At 40.0% G+C, this 15,881-nt stretch overlaps 1 protein-coding gene across 1 annotated transcript in view; it reads right to left on the reverse strand.

Moving 5' to 3' along the window:
- Window positions 1–15,087, reverse strand: part of BEND2 (BEN domain containing 2) — a 42,776-nt gene extending 27,689 nt beyond the window's left edge. Inside the window, 3 exon segments of the mRNA XM_008581072.1 lie at window positions 9,494–9,549; window positions 10,873–11,040; window positions 14,985–15,087. Coding sequence (XP_008579294.1) covers window positions 9,494–9,549; window positions 10,873–11,040; window positions 14,985–15,087 — 327 coding nt within the window.
- Between the last annotated feature and the right edge of the window lie 794 nt (window positions 15,088–15,881).

Here is a 15,881-nt window from a genome sequence, read left to right on the forward strand (position 1 = left end):
GAAGTAGTTTGGAAGGAGGTGGGGGAAGGACAGAGCCAGCCTATTTGGAGAAGGCACAGGAGCCGTGATGGCCCACTTCAGGGTGTGACTTTGGAACCTGGGCCCTCCTCATCCCAGACGCTGACCCTACCCTCGTTGGCACAATTGCCTAGTGGGGCCCTGGCCGAGCAGTGCAGACCTTGGCCTCCAGGACGCTTAGGTAAAGCTAAGGCAGGCCAGGGAGAGCCCCGCTCAAAGCAGAGCCCTCTGCCTCCTACCGCCCGCCTCCGCACACCCTTCCCCACAAGAAAACACGTGTCCCTGCTGAGCACTCCACTTCTGTTCTCAGTAAGAATACTGCTGAACACTCACCCCAACACCTTTACTTTGCAAAGTGTGTAGCGCGTTTTGTTCAAGAAATTTTATATGTTAAGAAACATCTATTTTTTGTAAAGTTTCATTCTCCCTGGGGTATGCAGCTCACAAAATTCCTGGTAACACACACCTCTATCAATCTCTACCAACATGCTAACTTAAAAGCAACAGCAAGACAAAAAGCACCTTGGAACTACGTAAGATATACTCTAAAAACCACTGGTCGGCTGGTATTTTGTTTCCTTTAAGATATCTTCATATGCATTTAGGCACATACTAAATTTCATGCAACTCAGCCAATTTCCTTAAACGATTCTATTGGAGAAATTAAATATCTAACAATCCAGATGAAAGAGACTTAACTACATCAGTTATGGGTTTTTTGTTTGTTTGTTTGTTTGTTTTTTGTGTTTTTGTAAATAAAATGCTTAATACCATATTTTCATTTCAAATTTTTCACCTTGGGATATTGTTCTAACTAGAAATTTTTAATGTGTATCACAGTGGGATGATAATCATACAGAACTTGACACAGCGAAATTTCCATTAATGGTATAATGACATTAAATGTGATAAAGAAAACTACATTTGAGAGATAGAACTTTGAACCTCACAATAGTGCTGGAGTTCTGTAAATTGGTTTTGACTATTTTTCTCACAGGAAACTTCAGATATATTGCTCCCCTGTTACTATTATAAAAATAAGTAGTAAATGCTTAACATCACTAGGAGCCAAATTTAGCAGTAGAAAAAATGAAAATTTAAATATTTATTTGTTTTAATTGTTTTTATTTTTCACCTACATTCCAAAGGATTTTAGAAGACTCATAATATAAAACAGAGACAAAGTAGAACCAAAGCCCACATTCATATGAGAATTTTTATTCTCAGGAATAAGAAAAGAAGTTATTATATTAAAACCTAGGTTTAAAAAAAGCTACTGAATATTTGTATGAATACACAGTTTTCAAAATAAATGAAGATAGATGCAGAAATATAGATGTATGTGTATGCATGGATTTGGATACATATATTTATTTTCTAGCTCTATCCACTTAGAGGGCCTGGGATCAATAACACAAGAGTAGTAATGAACACACCCAGGATCCAGATCTTGGTTTATAAATGCCATTCTGTCATAAAAAGGAACCAGGGCTCCTTCAAGAGAAGTTGAATTCCAAGGCAGGGGCAGGGAAAGTTCAGATAAACCTAGAACATCTTGTGATGTCAGAAAATAAGGAAGTACTCAAAAAAGGGTGGGGGGAGGTCAAAAGGCCACAGGAGCCAACTCAAAGGAGCTCCCAGTAGCCAAAGATGGAAAATTTTATGAATGAAATAAAGAATTATAATATTGGATTATAACTCGTATAATAAAATGTATGTCCAGGAGTCCATAATGGTATAAAAATATATAATTGAATAAATAAGTGCGAGGTAAAGGACAGATCTTCCTTGGAAATGAATTCCATTTAATAAATACAGAAGGAACAAGAAAAAGAGAGAGTCACCATTAGGCAAAGACCGCAATAATGATTGCTGCAGGTAAAATCCATGCATGGATGCCAACTCAATTCAGTGGGTTGAGGAAAAATAGGATATTAGCATAGTCTCAAAGTACTCTTCCACTCAAGATATTTATCATTTACAAAGGGAAAAATAGTAACTTTACAGTGGAAAAATCTGGAAGACACTATGTTAACCAAGTGATCAATGTTAATATCGCCAATAAAAAACACATATCAACACCATGCACCCTCTGATATGATTTAATGAGGAGATAACATCATTTTGCATGCTAGTCTTGCCAAAAATGCATGCTCTCAATCTATTCAAGAGAAGATATCAGACATATCAACATTGAGAGACATTTTACAAAATAACTGGCCAGTACTCATCAAAAGTGTCAAGGTCATGAAAGAGAAGGAAGGAATGAGAAGCTGTCACAGACTGAGAGAAACTAAGGAGACACAACCCAGTTCAATGTGGGATACTGGATTGGATCCCAGAATAGAAAAAAGACAGGGGGGCAGGTGGGAATGGTGAAATTCAAATAAGGACATTAATTTAGCTAACAATACTATACCAACGTAATTTCCTGGTTTTGGTAACTGTACTCTGGTTATACAATTACCATAATTTCAAGTTATAGAGGTAAATAAATATTAAGGAAAGCTATGTAAAGTATATATACAAGCACTCTGGAATATTTTTGCAGGTCTTCGATAAATCAAATATTATTTCAAAAACTAGACAAGCTAATGAAACAGGGTACAAAAATGCTTTGCATTTCCTATTAGACAAGGAAAAGAAGAAAGAAAATGGTTAAGTGCTTATTGTCAAGTGAAAAGAAGCATACAAATTCAGGAGAGAGAAATATTTCCTTGAGTGTGAGTTCAGAGTAATTCCACAGTATATGAGGGTTGAAAAAGAATCTAAATGATTTTCTTTATGATGGCAAGTGTGAACATATTTGGCAATTAGTAATTTTATGTGAATATTCAAAGTCTAATATACACTCATTAATGACATGTCCACGTTCTTTACAATCAGGTATTCATGCTCCTGTGGAGGAAGATTTATTATTAAACCAAAAGGAAATAGGACAAAAAGAATTCAAGGAAAAGTTCAGGACTTCTATTTTGTTTTCAAAAAGAGCCAAAGGCTTATTTGTGATATCAAAGGACCTTTGCCCATTGCAAATACTACAACAATATGAAAAGGTGCACTTGCAGAGCTGTGTTCTCATTAACCCAGCTACACTGCACAACCCATGACACCACTTTCCATCCAGCTTAACCCCTTATGTACTTCCGGATAAAAAGGCTAGTCTTCCAGTAACTAGCACAGAACTGACTTAAAAGCAAATATTTCTAACCAGGAACAAAGAACCAAATGTTACATGGCTTTTGATTTTCAAATAATCCAACAGTGACACACTGTGGACAAGATAGGAAACACTTAACCACCTATTTTTCTTTATTTCTTAAAAATTTTTTCAAATTTGTATTATTTATTATAACATATTTATTTGTACAAACCGTGATATTTCTTTATGCCTTAACCCAACCTCTAAATCACCTTAAAACATTTCTTTGGAATAAGACCAGGTATAAATAAGTAAATAGTTAATAACTATTATATTTCAATATAATAGCTCTTTACTCAATGGATGAACTATGGACTATAAGAATAACCTTAATACAATCATACTAAGTAGTTATCAATGTCTTTGTTTCAAAATACATGAAAAAAATACCCGAACTAGATCTGCATTACAAACATATTAGGAACAAAAATTATATGAAATTATAATATAGATTAATAATTATAAACACAATATTACTATCTTACCCTTGTGGAGTGCTTCATGCTTTCCAAAGTGCTTTCACATAACTATGTCAGAAAACATGACACTTGATGAGCAATTAATATTATCCCCAAAGATGAAACTATTGGGACTAACAAGTTGAGAATTGCCTATGTTACTTACGTGGCATTAATATCCACATCCTCATGCAAGTAAATAAAGGAATTTTCTGTTCAGCCAAAGTATATACAGTTTAATAGTCTATTTTACTCAACTTCACAGGTCGAGAACACGACTGAATATGATGGTAATATAAAATAGTACAACCACTTCAGAAAACTGTTTGGCAGTTTCCTATAAAGTTAAACTTTCATCTACCCCATCACCCAATACTTTCACTCTCAGGTATTTGCCCAAATTAAATGTAAAAATAAGTTCACAAGGAGACTTCCATAAGTATATTCGTAGCCACTTTACTCATAACCGCCCAAAGCTGGAAACAACCCAAATGTCCATCAGAAGAATGGATAAACAAAGTATGGATATTCATACAACAGAATACCACTCAGCAATAAACAAGAGTGAAATATTGAGACTACAAAATGAATCTGCAAAACATTATTCTAAGGATAAGAGACTGTGACACAAGAGTACGTACAGTATGATCCTATTTATATGGAGTTCTAGAATAGGCAAAAGTAAGCCAGGATGAAAAAATATCAGAATGTTATTACTCCCAAGGTTAATAGAGATGGGGACCTGCTGGGTCTAAGAGGCATGAGGTAACTCTCTGGGGTGAGGGAAATGTTCGTTATCTTGATGGTGTATAGGTGTACATATTTATCAAAACTCATTAAACTGTACACTTAAGGTCTATGCATTTCACTGTATGAAATTAAACTCAATTTTACAAAATGAAAATAGCAGAATGAAAAAAACAAAAATTTCACTTTAATATACATACTGCATTTTTCTCCTTTACAGTACATGGTTGTTCTTTTTTGTTCAATGGGATAAACTCCACTGAGTTGGGAATGTATCTTTTTAAATTTGCTGGTTGGTTCATCTGTAAAACTGCTTGGCCACCGTGGACTCCTAAACCTTCAGCTCCTGTAAAGCAATGCATAAAAAATTATTTCACACACATTACTTTAATAACCTTAATATGGACATGTTCTCAGAATGCTACCTCAAATTGGAGTCCTGGTTGAATTTTCAAGAATGGCAAAACAAGAATTCTTCCATTAGTGATTTAGCATGTCTTTAAAAATTGAAGGGTTATATTGCCCATGAGCAGGAATAAGAATCAAATCAAACACAATTCCAAATTGTGAAGTGAATGCTTTGCAACTTAAAGTCTACAGAGTAAATGCTGGAAACAGATGAATGAGAGAACACAATGGCTAACTGCTTTAGTAAGGAAGTTCAAAAAGGCTTTTTCTTAGGAAGGCAGCACGCCTCCAAAATGTAAACTAGGCGTCTGTTCCGAAATGGGCCCTTGCCACTATGTGTACTGGACAGACCACTATGGACACCACCTCCTCATCTGCCTGGTGAAAAACAGTTGAGATTATCTTTAAGATCCATTTCAGGCCTAAAATTATGATTGCCTTATTAGTTAAATTTTATATTAAACCTAAATAAATGGATGTGAAACATAAGCCAAACAATCTAGAATTGTGAAGGTTCAGTTATGGCTCTGAGTCATTTAACGATGGAACTAGAAAAAGACATTGACCTCAATAATATCATATTATATCTTGTACTAGAGATTTGATTTGAACGACTGCCTCATAGTTACTGGGAGGGGCACGTTAATGAAAGAGCTAATTCACTTTATCCATCCTGAGCCATAGCATAAGGAGAGGCACAATTAGGGAATTCAAGTTTCATCTCTTTCCTGTTTCCCTTTCATTCCATAGTAGAGAGACTAGTGACCAAAGGCCCAAAAGGTAAAAATCAATATATTTAAAGCTCAAAAATAGGCAAAGGTCATGTATGGTGGGAAAAGTCAGAATAGTGATTACCTTGAAAGGCAGTAGAGACCAGAAGGAGATCAAAGTAGATTCTGGAAAGCTCATAACTTTGTATTTTTTGGCATGGGTGCTGGTTACATGTGTATATTAGTTTGAAAAGTATTTAAGTTGTATATTTATGATTTGTGCATTTTTAAAATGTAATAGACTTCTATAAAAAATTTCCCTAAAAATATTAAGCTCCTTATAAAAAATTCAGAATCTAAATAATCTATTACCAATAAATATCATAGCCTTTCGATATATTTCCTTTTCTTTTTCTTACTCCATATTTATTTTATGTCATTTGAATCATACTGTACATCTATTCTGAACAATTCTGTATGTCATTTATAATTTTAAAAATATTTTTAAATACATTCCTAATATTTCATTTTACGGATGTCCACAGGTTATGTTATCTGTTTTATATTGTGGAATACTTATATGGTTCCTAATTTTTCACTATGTTGATATAATGATATGTACACATGCTCCTCAACTTACAATAAGGTTGCATCTGGATAAACACATGGTAAGTTGGAAATACATCAAAAATACATTTAATACTAGTACACCTACCCTACCAAACATCATAACTTAGCCTATACTACTAAACGTGTTCAGAACAGTTGGGCAAAATCATCTAGCACAATACCTACTTGATAATAAACTATTGCATATCTCATGTAACTTACTGAATACTGTACTGAACGTATATGGCTTTTGCACCATTATAAAGTTGAAAAATCGTTAACTCAAACCAGTATAAATCAGGAACTGTCTGTACACATTCAAGTGCAAATATTTCTGTACAGCTCCGAATAGTTCCTTACAATGGGTATCTAGAAGAATCACTAGGTCAAAGCCTATGAACATTTGGGGGGCTCCTGATGGGTGCTGCCAAAATGTGCAGAAAAGTTATATTAATTTAGATTCTGAGAGAAGTGCAATGCAACAGTTTTTCTCAATTATCACTTTTACTCACATTACCTCTTAAAAATTCCTAATTTGATACATGAAAGTTTAAAGTTTGTTAATTTGCATTTCTCATAATATCCCTTATAAATACAGAAGCAAAAATACTCAACAAAAGTTTAACAAATCTAATCCAACAGCATATTTAAAGGATTATTCACTATAACCAAGTGGGATTTGTCCCAATAATGCAATGGTGCTTCAACATAAGAACAACAATCAATGTAATATATCACATTAACTGAATGAAAAAAAATCACCTCAATTGATGCAGAAAAACATTTGACAAAACCCGATACCATTTTATGATAAAAATTTTTAGCAAACTAGGAACAGAGGGAACATTCCATAATCTGAAAAAAGGTACTTATGAAAAACCTACAGCTAACATTATTCTCAGTGATGAAAGACTGAATGCATTCCCTCAAAGATCAGGACCAAGATAAGGATGCCCACTTTCACCACTGCTATTCAACATTGTACTGAAAGCTCTAGCCAGAGCAATTAGGCAAAAAAAGAAACAAGGCATCCAACTTGGACAGGAAGATGTAAACCTACCCCTATTCACAGATGACATGATCCTTTGTATAGAAAATCCCAAAGGATCCACAAGAAAGCTACTAGAGCTGATATATCCATTCAGCAAAGTTGTACGGTACAAGATCAATACACAAAAATCAGTTGTGTTTCTACATATCAGCAATTAACAATCCAAAGGGAAATTAAAAAAGCAATTCCATTTACAATAGCATCTAAAAGAAGTAAATACTTGGGAATAAATCTAACCAAGGAGGTGAAAGAATTATACACTGAAAACTGCAAAAATCATTGCTGAAAGAAGTTAAAGAAGACCTACATAAATGGAAAAACAATCCGTGTATGGATAGAAAGACTTAATGTCTTTAAGATGGCAATACTACACACAGCAATCTACGAATTCAATGTAATCTCTATAAAAATTCCAGCAGCCTTTTCTCTGGAAATGAAAGAGCCAATCCTCAAATTTACATGGAATTTCAAGGGGCCCTGAATAGCCAAAACAATCTTGCAAAAGAAGAATAAATTTGGAGGACTCATACTCCTGAACTTTGAAACTTATTACAAAGCTACAGTAAACAAAACAATGTGGTACTGACATAAAAAAACAGGCATAGAGACCAATGGAATAGAATAGAGAGTTCAGAAATAAACCCTTAATTGATTTTCAATGAGGATGCCAAAATGATTCAGTGGGGAAAGGACAGTCTTTTTTTCAAATAGTGCTGGGAAAACTGAATATCTGTATGCAAAAGAATGAAGTTGAACCCTTACCTTATATCATGTATAAAAATTACCTTAAAATGGATCAAAGACCTAAACATAAGAACTAAAACAATACACAGTTGGTTAGAGTACAGCTTTATAACACCAAGGTCATGAGTTCAGATCTACACCTGCCAGCTACCAAAAAACAAAAAAACAAACAAAAAAACCCCCTAAAACTCTAAAATTCTTAGAAGAAAACATTGAAGAAAACCTCCATGACATTGGAATTGGTAAGAATTTCATGGATAGAACACCAAAAGCATAGGAAACAAAAGAAAACAATAGTTAAACTGGACTTCATCAACATCAACACTATCAAGAAAACAAAAAGACAACCTACAGAACAGCAGAAAACACTTGCAAATCATATGGCTGATAAAGGATTAATATCCATATTATAAAGAACCCCTAAAACTCAACAACAAAAAACAAATAACCCAATTCAAAAATAGATGAAGAACTTTATAAACAGACATTTCTCCAAAGAAGATCTACAAATGGGCAATAAGGAAATGAAAAGATGCTCAACATCATTAGTCATTAGGGAAATGCAAATCAAAACCACAGTAAGATACCACTTTACATCTACTAGAATGGCTATAATTTTAAAAGAATTGAAAATAACAAGTGCTGATGAGTGTGTAGAAAAACTGGACCCCTCATGTACTGCTGGCAGGAATGTAAAGTGATACAGTTGCTGTGGAAAATAGCATGGTAGTTCCTCAAAAAATTAAACAGAATTATCATATGATACAGCAATTCCACTTCAAGGTAAATGCCCAAAACAGTTGCAAGCAGGAAATTGAGCAGCTATTTGTACAATGTTCACAATAACCAAAAGGTGGAAACAACCCAAATTTCTATCAACAGATGAACTGATCAAACAAGTGTGGTATACACATACAATGGAATATTATTCAGTGTTTAAAAAGAAATGAAATTCTGATACATGCCACAACATGGATAGACCCTGAAAACATTATGCTGAGTGAAATAAACCAGGCACAAAAGGAAAACTATTGTATGAATCCACATATATCAGGTACCTGGAACAGGCAAATTCATAGAGGCAAAAAGGTTACCAGGGGCTCAGGTGGGGGAGGGATTATTATTTAATGAGTACAGAGTTTATGCTGGAGATGATGGAAAGGTTTGGGGTATAGCTAGGGGTGACAGTTATACAACATTGTGAATGTAATTAATGCCTGTGAATATTACACATACAAATGGTTAAAACTATAAATATGATGTTATGTATATTTTATACAATAAAAAAAATTACCTAATCACCTTTTCAGAAATTTCCTGTTCTTAGTTTTTTCCATCAGTTAGATAAAAGAGATCAGACTATAATAAGTATTTCTCTGCATCCTCTTTTTTAGGCTAAAATTGGTCTTTCCAAACCAATACCTATAGATATACTGCAGTCACTTTAACAGCTCCTTAGTTTTCTGTCATTGCAAGTAAGCCATAATTTATTTAACCAGCCCCCAATTCATGGATATTCAAGTTGCTTCTAAAGTTTTACTCTTACAAAGAACACTGCTGAACAGTCTTGCATTTCTCCAAGCAGTTGTATGGGATAAAATCCTAAAAGTAGAAAAAATGGGTCTAAGGGTATCCATATTTGAAAATTCTCCTCCAAATCTTTCCACTAAAAGACGGCTATTGGAGTCAGCCAGATGTTCTAGAACACATTAAGGGAGTATCCTGCTGGTCCTGCACATAGTTATAAAACCAGAACAGATAAGTGGTTACAAATGACTTTTTGGCATCAGTTAGATCAGGTGTCAGCAAACCACAACCTGTGGACCAAACTGACATGCACCTGTTTTTGTATAGTCCACAAGCTAAGAATGTTGGGTTTTTGTTTTGTTTTGTTTTTTTTTTATACATTTTTTAATGAATGGGAAAAAAAGAGTATTTTATAAAATGGAAAAATTATAGAAAATTCAAATTTCAGTGTCCATCAAGTTTTACTGAAACACAGCCACACCCATCTGTTTACATATCAGCTGCTTTCATGCTACAACAGCAGAGTTAAATACTTGAGACAGAGACCTTACAGTCTGCAAAGCTTAAAATACTTACTATCTGGCCCCTTCCAGAAAAAGTTTACCGATCTCCAACCTAAGCAAGAACATTTCAATGTGTTAAAAACTAGGAAACCCTAATCTCTAAGCAAAGGGTGGAGAACAAATTGTCAATATAGCTACTGAAGAAATATTCCAAGGGGTATGTGTAAGTGAAAACATGAATGGTTTTGCATTTCTTTCATTATTGTGGTTGGGAAACAACTCTTGGAAGGACAAGTAGCTCTAGCAGTTCTGGCTGCAGGACTCCACTTTCCATGAATTCTTTTGGACCCTGATGTAAATGGTATTAAGTTTTTAATTTTAAATTCTAATTGTTTCTTGCTGAGATGTAGTAAAGTGATTGGCTTTTGTCTATTAACCTTGTATCTTGCAACCTCGCTATAATTGCTTACTAATCCCAGGAGATTTTTGTTGATTATTTCAGACTTTCTACCCAAATAGTCATGTCATCTGCTGCATGGATTCTTGACACAAGCTATTATTTCTACAGGTTCAATTTTAGCTTTCCACTTTTGCTCTGTCACCAAATAGTTATAATTATAGTTGTCAGATATAAACAACTTTCAGAGACAGAGAATGTACTCTCCCCAATGCTTTCTGAGGCTGTTTTCCCATAGAGCAAAAACAGAAAAAGGAACATGGCAAAGCTTAAGTGAAGGGAAAATGCAAGCACAACCAAACTCTGTGGTATTATCACAAAACGTGGCCCCCTGCTAACAAGTTATTAATGTAAAGGTTATAGAAATATTTCAGCAACTTACTGAAAATGGGAACCACAAAGCGAAATTTTGCCCAGAAGGAAATTTAACAAAATTACCATATGACATTCGGGATGGCTGCTGATAGTTATCACTGCGGCCTTCAAAATTTGGTTGTACAGTCAGCATGTCATCAGTATTCTCTCTTTCAGAATCTTCTATTATGATGACATCACTGTCATCATTCGTACTGTCACAGTTGTCTCCAACACGTACAAGAATATAATCTAAGAATAAGGAAAGAGAAAGTTTAGATTGGCTACCACATTAAATAAACAGTTTCTAGAAGAAACTACCCTATAATGTTGATTGTTTAAAAAACATTTTAGCTGGAAAAAATACAGTATTTTTAAATCTATAATCATTACAGATCAGCTAACAAACCAATTGTTTAGAATGAAGTTTTGAGATACATATATATGTATGTGTGCATGTATACACAGGCAGAGTATTATTTCTATTACTTTCAATTTTGTAGAGCAATGAATTTTTCTCATTTAAGAATTGTGACCACCTGGCCCATGCTCCAATGCGTTCACTGATATGCTTTAACTTTTAAATGATGCAACTGGTGTTACATAGCCACACTTGTGGTGACCATGACCTTCCAAACTTGTGCTCTAAAAATTAGTATTAATGGTTATAATGATTAATAATGCCGAAATAAAGTGCAAAATTAAATGTTGCTATAAAGCAAATGAAATTCAGTTTGAATCTCAGAGACCTTGAAATAGGTAACCACAAATAAACTAGATGTGAAATATCAACTCAGTAAATCATTTTCATATATAGGGAAAACAACCCAGTATGCAAAATGTCTGATATCTACATGGGCTTTATTTCTTAAAGTTGGCCTGAAAAAGAACATATTTAAACTTGAAGTATTTAGTCGCAGATCACAGCACCAAGTGCTGTCTCTAAAATGGGCGATAATGCAGCCAAAATTGTATCCCATCGTCCAGCACGTGCTGCAGGCCAGACAAGTGAGGTTGGGAAGTGCGTCTAGCCCGTGTCCTGCTTTATAGAACGCCCTGAAGAAAACTTGTTGGGAAAGTCGCTAATTGGAAACAGTAAACCAGTTTGCCACCTCATGTTATGAAACCTAGAGCAGTCCGAACTCCGGAGAGCAGGATAGAGGCGGGAGGGAAGCCACCTCCTACAGACCTAAGGTAGAGCCTTTTCTATCAAAGGCCTGTTCAGCAGGCGGGCTGGGCCCTGGAGCTGGCAGGGAAGGGCTCCCCGGCTTTACAGGGATCCCCACATTTTGAAGCGTTTCCTGACTCTGGCATCTGCCCTCTTCAAGCAAAAGACAGGATCTACACACGGGGACTTCTCCACAACACCCCTACACCTTTATTTCCTTCCTCATATATGTATTTACAACGAAACACCGAAGCTCCACTATCTGTCTTTGATCAAACGCGGTTACCGTGAAAGTCTCCAAATCTACGTCTCAATCTCAAAAGACATTAAAGGAATCAATTCGCGAGTCTGTCAATTCTCAAAACTCAAAGTCTGAGAGTCTGGATCCTTCTGTGCCCCAACCTCCTGTACCAAGGAAGAGAAAGGATGGAAACGGATCAACTCGTCCCAGAAAGCCAGTACTACCTAGTAAGTGGCCAAATCCAAAAAGAAAATACAGGACGCCCCCACACACACCAAGAAAAGGGAAAAAAAATTACACATTTCTGATATCCTTCTTGAAAAAGCTTGATTTAATCATACCACATTGTATTCATATATCAAAACATCACATTGCCACCCCTTAAAGGTATATAATTATGAGTTGTCAATTAAAATAACATTAATTTTTAAAACAAACATAAAAAAAAAGCTCACACTCACAGGGATGCGCTGCCGTCCCAGGAGAGCCGTGGGAAGCACCCAGTGCACCCCGCCGCGGCGCCGCTGCAAGTTGAGGCTGCAAAGTGCAGACTCGCTCTTCCCGCAAAGCAGATCTCTCCTCCCAGGAGCGCCCCAGCCCAGAAGCCAGATCGCTTTCCGGCTTTAACACGCCTGTGCTCAAAAAGAAACAGCACAGAGGGACAGACCTGCCCTGGCGCCAGACGCCAGCGCCTGCCACGCCGAACCTCCAGAGGGCGCCAGAAACACCTCGTGCTGGCGCAGTCTACCCCTCTCGGCGACTGCCCTGACTGTTTTAAGGCCCCTCGAGGCTCGTTCTGGAAAAATACGTGGGCCCAATATGCTGGAAACCAGGTGCATCCTCTTGACCTGTGCTGGTCGATGGCCCTAGTCACCTAGAGCCCCTGGGGAACGACGAGCACTAGGATCACTGCGAGACCTAGGGTCAACTAGAGCCACGAGACATCGCTAGCCCTAGGGTCACCTCCAGCCCTGAGAAGCCACAACCCCTAAGGTCACGTCAAACTCAGAGACTCCATGAGCCCGAGGGTCACCTGAAGACCCTGGGACACAGCAAGTCCTAGGGTCGCCAGAAGATCCTGGGACCCCAGGAGCCCCTGTGATGCAGCAAGCCCAAGGGTCACCTCAAGCCTGGGGACGTCGCGAGCCCTAGGGTCTCCTCAAGCCCAGAAATGCCGTTATGTGTGCATGTATACACAGGCAGAGTATTATTTCTATTACCCTCAAGCCCAGAGACGCCACGAGCCATAGGGTCGCGTCAAGCCCGGAGACGCCCAGAACCCTAACTTCAACACAAGCCCTGAGACGCTGCGAGCCCTAGGGTCACCTCAAGCCCGGAGAGGCCGCAAGTCCTAGGGTTGTGTCAAGCCCCGAGATGCCAGCAAGCTCTAGGGTGTCCTCATGCCCGAGGATGCCGCGAGCCCTAACGTCACCTCAAGCCCCGAGACGGCGCGAGGCCTAGCCCCAAGATGGCGCGAGGCCTAACGTCACCTCAAGCCCCGAGACGCCGCGAGCCCTAACGTCACCTCAAGCCCCAAGACGCCGCGAGCCCTAACGTCACCTCAAGCCCCAAGATGGCGCGAGGCCTAACGTCACCTCAAGCCCCGAGACGCCGCGAGCCCTAACGTCACCTCAAGCCCCAAGATGGCGCGAGGCCTAACGTCACCTCAAGCCCCGAGACGCCGCGAGCCCTAACGTCACCTCAAGCCCCAAGATGGCGCGAGGCCTAACGTCACCTCAAGCCCCGAGACGCCGCGAGCCCTAACGTCACCTCAAGCCCCAAGATGGCGCGAGGCCTAACGTCACCTCAAGCCCCGAGACGCCGCGAGCCCTAACGTCACCTCAAGCCCCAAGATGGCGCGAGGCCTAACGTCACCTCAAGCCCCGAGACGCCGCGAGCCCTAACGTCACCTCAAGCCCCAAGATGGCGCGAGGCCTAACGTCACCTCAAGCCCCGAGACGCCGCGAGCCCTAACGTCACCTCAAGCCCCAAGACGCCGCGAGCCCTAACGTCACCTCAAGCCCCAAGACGCCGCGAGCCCTAACGTCACCTCAAGCCCCAAGACGCCGCGAGCCCTAACGTCACCTCAAGCCCCAAGACGCCGCGAGCCCTAACGTCACCTCAAGCCCCAAGACGCCGCGAGCCCTAACGTCACCTCAAGCCCCAAGACGCCGCGAGCCCTAACGTCACCTCAAGCCCCAAGACGCCGCGAGCCCTAACGTCACCTCAAGCCCCAAGACGCCGCGAGCCCTAACGTCACCTCAAGCCCCAAGACGCCGCGAGCCCTAACGTCACCTCAAGCCCCGAGACGCCGCGAGCCCTAACGTCACCTCAAGCCCCAAGATGGCGCGAGGCCTAACGTCACCTCAAGCCCCGAGACGGCGCGAGGCCTAACATCACCTCAAGCCCCGAGACCCCGCGAGCCCTAACGTCACCTCAAACCCCGAGACCCCGCGAGCCCTAACGTCACCTCAAGCCCTGAGAAAGCACAAGCCCTAGTTTCCCCTCGATTCTCAGGGACACCTTGAGTCCCTGAGGTGCCCTTGACATGTGGCCATACCTGATAGGGGCACCAGGGTCCCCACACGCGATCTACACAATGGGGACAGCACCGCTGAGCCGTCAGCAGGTGGCCGCCATAGCTCAGAGGCACCGCGGCCACGCGCTGACCGACCGTTGACCAGCTGATGGGACTAGCCCGTGAGGCCGTCTAAGTGGGTGCGGTCCCAACCCTGTCAGGGCCCGAGGCAGAAGCTAGTGGGGACAGTCGCAGTGAGGGCCCCTTACCCGGCTCGTCAGAGTCAGACATGCTGAGGTGCTGGTGCAGGCCCTGAGGCCTGAGGTGCGGCGTCTGCCCTGAAGTCAGGTAGCGACTGTGCTCACGCGGCATCCGCTGTAGACTGAGGCGCCAGACCGAGCGGGCGCGAAACAACCTGACTAGAAAAATTTCTGCGGCTGCGCAGTAGCGCCGCACACGAGCGCCCCTCTGTGGGCGGCTGGGGTGACACAAAGCTCGGCGCCTTGCCTCCCCACTTTCTACCTTTTCTGTTTCTTTAGTGCACGTTTGCAAAAGCATAAATACATATTTATATGAACCGGTGGCCAACAGTGCAATTTTGCTCTTCCCAAAATGCTCTTCACACACAGCACATCATTTTAAAAATGTATATAATGTAAGAGAATTGAGCTCAGACTGTAATGTTTTCCGGGTTGCACACTCACTCACGAGCAACGCCGCCTTTCGGAGCAAATCTGAAAACAATCCAACTTTTAATAATGCCACCATGTCACCCTGTTCTTCAGCTACACCGCTCTCTCTGCTTGTCATTTTCCAAACAGCCATGTGCTTCCTTCCTCCGTAAAGTAAGAACATACGATCTACAGAGTGATCAACACAAGCCACTTCACATGTCTGCCCTTAGCTGGTCCCCAATCCCGTAAGAAGCTGGTTATCAGTGGCCCATTTTAAAGATGAGAAAACTGAGGCTCAGAGAGGTGAACGTGCTCAAAGCCAGAGCTTTGTAGCAGCGTTCTGATGTGAACACTCATATCAGCCCCGTAACACATGCTCATACCCCCAATGGCATTCTACCTCCAGCTCAGTTACCTCTGGAAATTCTTAGTATCCTTCAAAGCCTGTTCCATTACTGCATCTGTTCTCATAATAGCCCCAGCAGGACACTT

This window comes from Galeopterus variegatus, unplaced genomic scaffold (genome assembly GCF_000696425.1).
Source record: "Galeopterus variegatus unplaced genomic scaffold, G_variegatus-3.0.2 Scaffold2254, whole genome shotgun sequence".
Lineage (NCBI taxonomy): Eukaryota > Metazoa > Chordata > Mammalia > Dermoptera > Cynocephalidae > Galeopterus > Galeopterus variegatus.